The 7,365-nt window shown below is 38.7% G+C and overlaps 1 protein-coding gene across 1 annotated transcript in view; it reads left to right on the plus strand.

Annotated features, from left to right (window-relative positions):
• Positions 1 to 616: 616 nt before the first annotated feature.
• The window catches only part of LOC123974621 (galactose-specific lectin nattectin-like), a 21,503-nt gene continuing 14,754 nt past the window's right edge, over positions 617 to 7,365 (plus strand). Inside the window, exon 1 of the mRNA XM_046055445.1 lies at positions 617 to 682. Within this exon, the coding sequence (XP_045911401.1) occupies positions 617 to 682 (66 nt within the window). The remainder of the gene's footprint in view (positions 683 to 7,365) is intronic.

Below are 7,365 nucleotides of genomic sequence, written 5' to 3' on the forward strand. Positions count from 1 at the left end.
CCATAGAATTTTGAAATACTGTGATTTACCCCAAACTGCACCAGCGCAGCACCTGCAGTAACATTACTTCTATTTTGAGCCAGAAGAACTCCCGAACATTATTCCCTATGGGGATGAATTATTTCCCGAAAGGCATTAATAAAAGTAATTATCTGTGTTGCTGCTGTATGTAATAATGATGGAAATAGATCAACACATTAAAATATTGTTAACCATCATGATAACAAAAAAGTATGTATTTTGTTTTGTATCACATACAGATAAAATATTGATATTAGTATTAAATTTGACCCGGAACAGGTGGAGCTGTAGGTACAGTGTACTGTAACATGTTCTTAAAATGACCATAATGGTTTTTTTTAAAACTGTTTAACGAACTGATTAACTTCATTAATGATTAACTTCATCTGATCATCACTACAAGGTAAGGTTTTAATTCATGCCTTTCACCACAGCACCAGCTTTACAGAAAAAAACTTTAGAGATTATATTTAATGTTTGACTTACTTTTCAGTGATAAATGTAGAAATAAGACTTTTTCTCCCACATATTTTTATATTACAAAAGTGTAAACTCCTGGCAACAGTGAATTAATTTGTCTAATGTCTTTACACAGATGGCATCAGTTCTTCATTTCATTGGGCTCCTCTGTTTGACCAGTGGGCTGTGGATTGGAGCAAATGTAAGTAGAGTTTTTACATTTGTTTAATTATTACAGCTATATTAAACCTATAGGGTGTTTTAATGAAACCAAGGCAAAATCCTAATTTAGTCTATTAAATTGTCATTTTATTGAAGCGTATGTGATCAAATTGCACCGTTCCAACAAGCATGTGTGGTGATAATATTTAGGGAGGCGAATGAGCCATACTACCAGCCAATCAGTGTGTATTAGGAAAATGATTTAAGAAAATGTCACCAATGTGCTTCGTAGACATTAAGGCTGTCATTCCTTCAAAAAGTCAAGTTTGAGTAAATTCAAGCTAATTAAATTATTTTGAACTGATTCAATCACAACCCCATATGTTGTAATCCTGCTCCTCCCCAGCGATGTCCATCTGTCTGCGTGGCTCCAGTTCTTTCATCATCCTGAAAACGTTCTCCTGAAACAAAACCAATGGGCCACATATCCTTGCATACAGATCTTGCCTTCTTTAGGTGATGGTCTTTTTATGAGCTTCTAGTATCTGAGGAGGAAATGAAAAGCAGGCAGTCAGATGAGACTGATGTTGCTCCACTCATTTCTGCTGCCTCACATAAGTTTCAGCGAGCAGGCAAGTCCTCAGATTTGTGTTGGTTGTAGAGTAAAGCAGCTGCTTTTTACAGTCGGCTTACAAGCTTATTTTTGTTGGTAATTTTAGTGTAAATCCCAAAGAGCTTCCACACTCTGCTTCTCAGGTGCTTCAGTGTCATGATTATTTGATCAGCACAGCTTTGCTGGTTAGTCTGAATGCAAACTTCCTCAAACAGTCTGTTTCTCACACTTTGAATAGTTAATCTTTTTTTGGACGTTCGAAAGGTCACAAAAATAGACAAATACCCCCATTTTAATAAAATACCATCTTACCAAAAATAGCAAAAGCTTCCATTGTGTTCACAGAGTATCTTCACACATCTAAGGCTACAAAAAGGAAAACTCTGTTCATTTCTAATGCTGTGTTTTTACATCTACAGGGGCAAAGTGGACAAGGTTGGTGCTTTTTATATTTATGGAGGTGAAATTAAATTAATTTTGAAATGGAGTAATTGTAGAAGTAATTTTTCAAGCAAAATGGAAAACACTGCCTAGTATTAGCTTGTCAAATGTGAGGATAAGATGACAATTGTTTTATAGGTAACTGCCCTGCGACCTGCCCTCCTGGTTGGACTCAGTTTGGCAGTCGCTGTTTCCTGTTCCAGTTCAGTGATGTGGACTGGGCTACTGCAGAGGTACTTTATGAAACAATAACAGCTAAAACTGCCACCCTGTATTTGTTGTCACATCCTCTGAACCAGTTTGCTGCTATAAGAATCAAGCAGTCAAAGAAACCCTCATTTGTTAATAATTATTTAAAAGGCAACTTTCTGTCTGTCAGTCTCAAATATGTTGATACTAAAAGTAAAGTTGTGTTTTGTTATTTGTTATTGTGATACTCACACATTTTGACTGCATGTGAAAATATTTCAAATACAAAGGATTCTTTCGTTGTTGGATTCTATTGTTAGTTAAATATTATGTCCATTTAGTTATGTTGAACTTAAACTGTGTGTTTGCACTTTCTCATCAGCGTTTCTGCACTTCTATTGGTGGGAATCTGGCCTCCATTCAAACCCCAGAGGAGTACACCTTCATCAGAGATCTGATTTTCAGATCGACTAACTCACATAAACCAACTTGGGTCGGAGGCTACGATGCAGTGAAGGTGAATATCAGATAATCTCATTGAGATGTCTTTTGCAAGAGAGAGAACAAATAACTACAAAGAGAAGACGGAAGCATATTCCGTAAAACTTAAATTAATAGCCGAGTCCCAAATAGCTGCCGACCCCGTTTACTGGCCTGGTGTGGGAACACATTTTCAGGTCCCATTTAAACGCCTGGTCTGGTTTTTATAGAAGTTCTTTGGATGTATAAAACCTCTTAAACCCAGCAGCTTTAGCTGGCTCTAAGATGCTTATATATAGCCTCTGTCAGTATGGACATGCTGCACATCGTTAGAACGGTTAGATTCTCCACAGTTCAGTTGTTTATTTAACGGAAACAACAAGTCCCAAAGTCTAATTCTTATAGATTTACTGATGTAACCTGCATGGTATAAGAGATGAAAAGGGGGGAAAAGTGCCGACTCCCATTACCTTTGAGGTGCTCGTTAAGTCCGAATGTGACCATTGCTTGATTATTTATCTTCCTTCAGTCTGTAAGGGTCCACTGATCAAAAGAATCAAAACAGCTTTTCAAAAAAATAATCCAAGCTGTGAATCCCGTCATGTGAAGTCCATCGCTCTCTGACTGCCGTCTGTCAGAGCTAGATCAAATGAATGACTTGTGATTGATATTACTAGATACACTTTATACAAGTAATATTATATTTGAAATAAATAAACTTTTTAATAGTAGTCTATTTCAGTTTTATGCAAGAGGAATTAAAGGCCTGTCCCATATGGACGCCTGTCCCAAATAAAGGCAGGGTCAACAGCTAGGGTCTGTTTGACAAAAAAATCGTCATTAGAGGGACGTCTGTGCGGACGGCCGCATATGTCATGCATGCATTTATACCTGTGCGTTGGTGTCCATGGGGTAAAATCATAAGCGTGCGGCTCTTTCATACGTAAACGACTTTTCATACGTAAATGACCGAATGATCACATAATTTCTTTAAATCTTTATTGCAAACAGAGGCATACAATTTACATGGGACACTGTGAGGAATACATAGTAGTATACAAATATATAACACATAAATAATAAAAACTCACACTAGGCCAGGGACAGTATAATTCATAAAGAAAGAGGATTATATGTTGACAGTTTTCAAAGCCTTTTTGTTGTTGGATTGGATTTAGATAATAAATTGAAATAATGCACAACCTTATGGAGAAAAAGTACAAAGTCAGGTTTCGTACTGCTGAATTTTACATTTGTGAATGTGGAATTTTGCCATTAGCCACATTCTCCCACATTAATGCAAAATCTTTATAAATATGGTCAATGATGAATCTGCCAAAGTTTTGCCAAAATGTTATGGTGTGTAAACAATACGTCACTGCAACTTGTAGTTGAATTTTTGGGGAGGTACACGTCAGGCTATGCCATACATTCGACACAGAAGTATAAATCAAGCTTTGTCTGCATTTGGGCCTAAATCCCTGGTTCCTGTCTCCGAGTTTGATAACCGTTAACAGTTGTTTTGGAATGGTGACAGATTTCTCTGCAGTGGGGATGTCTGCACTGTCTGCATAGCAAGAAAAATAGTAAATTGACCCTTACAACTTTTTCTTTCAGGAGAGTGTGTGGCTGTGGAGTGATGGTTCCAAGTGGGACTTCAAAGCCTGGACTGCAGGGGAACCCAACAACGTTGGCGGAAATGAGAACTGTATGCACATTAACTTTGCAGGTACAAAATGATCTGCTGTCCTCCTGTTTGGGATTTTTGTTGAGAAGGAATGTGAAAGTTCTCAATCTTTTGTAACTGATTGTTTACTGTATTATCTCATTTATACCTTGCATTCTGTTCTTTTTGATTGTTTCCTTTCTTTGTTTTTAGTACATTAGTACAGTTTCATTCACAAGGCAAGATAGTCCTATATCAGGAAAGATTTTACTTACTTAAAGCAGCAGTTGGTAACAATTGAACATATAATGAAAAACCTTCGGCCTCTCTGCTGCTTGTTTCACACTAAGCCCCTCCCACCAAACCCATAAGCAGGACACTAGAGTCACGGCAAGAGTCTTGACAGGATCCGGTCCCTCTTGCCGTGACTTGTCTTCTAAGAGATGCCCCTCTAGTGCTTAGTGGCCCAGAGCAAAGTGCTCCAAGCTTCAGAGACAGCTGCGACAAAGTCTAACAGCAGGATTACTAAAGTTCAGACTGCAGGCCAATGTGACCCAAATCTGATTTTCTTGCCCATATGTGACTCAGATCTGATCTTTTTATGACAGTGTGAACAGGCCAAGTCAGATGGAATCTGATCTTGGGCCACTTCCGATTTTTTAAAATGTGACCTGAGTCTGGACACTCAGACTCATCGGTGTCGGAATTGATGCGACTTTGACGTCACTGTAGAGCAGCTGTTCCTCCGCCAGACGGAGGCGCGATGTACGAAAAAGCTCCACAAAGGCAAATATTATACATGTGGCTCTTTTAATCCTCCACCTCGCTATCATCTGCTCACAGATTCCCTTTTACACCTGAAATCGACCGGTCATGAGCTCTCTTCTTAACCAGAGTCTGATATGGGCCACATTTAAACAATAATGTGAACTGTCAAACAAAAAAAACTGATCAGGGAATATATTGGGAATTAAACATTAAGGCCTTCAGTCTTCTGGCTCTGATTGGTGGTTTTGTTCAGGGAGTGGTGTTGCAAATAGCAGCAGGAGCAACCTGCTTGTTTTATTTTATTTATTTTTTCTTACAGATTATCTGTCTCATGTACTAATGTCAGGATATAGTGACAGTTTTAGCAAATATGAAAAACAATTAAGTTAATCCCTACTGCAACTTTAACTGACAAAAGGAAAACAATGTTGTTGTGAAACTTTGTAGCAGAGGCCTCTAATGTGCTGTTATTGTTATATCTGTCTACAGGAAGAGATTTTGTCAACGACATAATCTGTACCAACCTGAATTCTGTTCTTTGTGCCAAACACCTGTAAAGATCTTCATCATGTGGTGACACATCTGGCATGAGGATGTCACTTCCCCGCTGATGATGGTATTTCCACCAGGATCTCAAGCCTCGATGACATCACTGCTGGAAAACCAATAGACAGTTCTGATTTAAATTTCAGTTGATTCAATAAACACATATATCCTGTTCAGCAACCTGTCTCACCTCTTTGTAACACCGTCTCATGCACCACAGCTTTTGATTTCAGATTCAAAGAGTAAAACCGCACAAAACTACAGCACATCAGAAACACACAAATCAAAACAGACACACACACAAGCATGATTACAAGTACATCCAGTGTACATATCCAGTACATCAATCATAGACATCTCTTAACAATAATTTGGCAGTTTTCCAAAGTTCAGGATCTGGGGTCTCATTTATAAAACTGTGCATCGAAACCTCACTAAAAGTGTACGTGCGCCCAAAAGCCAAAAATGGCGTACGTTCCCAACTTGGACTGTAGCACATGTGAGGGCGCTCAATGTCCGACCCTTTAAACGCTTATAGTTGCCTATAAATGGTCAGTGAAACACAATTAATATTAATACCTCCTTACTGCATGAAGAAAAGGAGGTAAATTCTGACAGAAAAGCTACAAAACGAAATTTACTGATGTGGTATCCAATATATGTGCATTTGACTCATAACAGTTCAAAATAGCACTGTAGCTGCAGGACAGAGGGCCAGTGACCTTCTACAGGGAGAGCAGTGAGTGGTGGTTATGTAGGGACCGAACTCTTCTATAGAATTTGACCTCTAACCCCTTGTTGTGTTACCTCAGAATAGTACTGTACCCTTCTATGGGTTGGAGCTTTATTTTGCAACTAAACAATGACCCAGCTACAATTTGGATTCCCTCGTTTGAAAAGAGAGTAAAACAAATGCATTCCGCTTGTGTTTGAGCATTTATTTAGGCTACACAAACAGTCCGCTCACTTAATGAGGCTGCCAATGAGTTGAAAGAAATATGACTTGTTTTAAATGACAGCGTTATGTTTCCATAATGTGTTCTTACAAGCAGCGCATCACAGCCACACGCTGGCAACGAACATGTGATTACAATAGGCAATATGAAACTATGGTCTGGTATCTGAAAATAGCATCAATTTAAATGTAATTTGTCCTCCTGTTCACCTTATTTATGAGAATAAACTAAGACAGGTAAACGTCATATTTGAGGTGTTCTTTTGCAGAAACAGAAATCTCTGTTTGTGTTTATTATCCTCAGTCATAGTTGGTTTTGTGCACCGCAAATGATCTTAAATTGTGTGGGGTTTTTTGCGCATTTCAGGGAAAGTCAATCAAAGGAGTGTTTGTTTATTCAGAAAGCCTACTCAGAGGTAATATTTTGTTTTATAAATGAGACCCCTGGACCCTGACTCTGCTTGTACTGATACAACATATGCATGAGAAGAACATCAGTAATAAATATGACTAATAATAATTGTTATGACCCTGGGGTCATATTTTGTTGTTTGTTTATCTCTCCTGGCACTGTCAGCTGTTCTCCTCCATTAGAGTGTGTGTGTGAGTGTATGCAGGTACTGGAGAACAGGTGGACACACTGGATTGGTCCGGTTGAGCTGATTGGAGCCTCCTGATTGTGCACCTGGATGACAGCAGCCATCTTAATCCCTACTGACAGGAACTCTCCCCCTCTCTCTGCCATTCCCAACCTGCCTGAGGACTGTGTGTTATGTCTGTGTTTATTGTACATAGTGAACCGTTGTGACTATATTCAACTTACATTGTAAGTAGTTTATCGTAGTCCTTCTGATTGTCTTATGACAACCTGGTTTTGTTGGCTTTGCCATTTTTGTTGCTATGAAGCAATTTCCTTTGTCGTAGCTATATTGTGTCAGCTACTAGCAGTGAGTAGGAGTGAGAAGCCCTTTTTTTTGTTTGCACCGTTTTCTCCTGTTTTTGGACTTAGAAGCCTAGTTTTAGAGCTTTGTCTTTTCTTTACCTTTTGGGTTTAGGAAAGATTTA

Source organism: Micropterus dolomieu, linkage group LG08 (genome assembly GCF_021292245.1).
Source record: "Micropterus dolomieu isolate WLL.071019.BEF.003 ecotype Adirondacks linkage group LG08, ASM2129224v1, whole genome shotgun sequence".
NCBI classification, from domain to species: Eukaryota; Metazoa; Chordata; class Actinopteri; order Centrarchiformes; family Centrarchidae; genus Micropterus; species Micropterus dolomieu.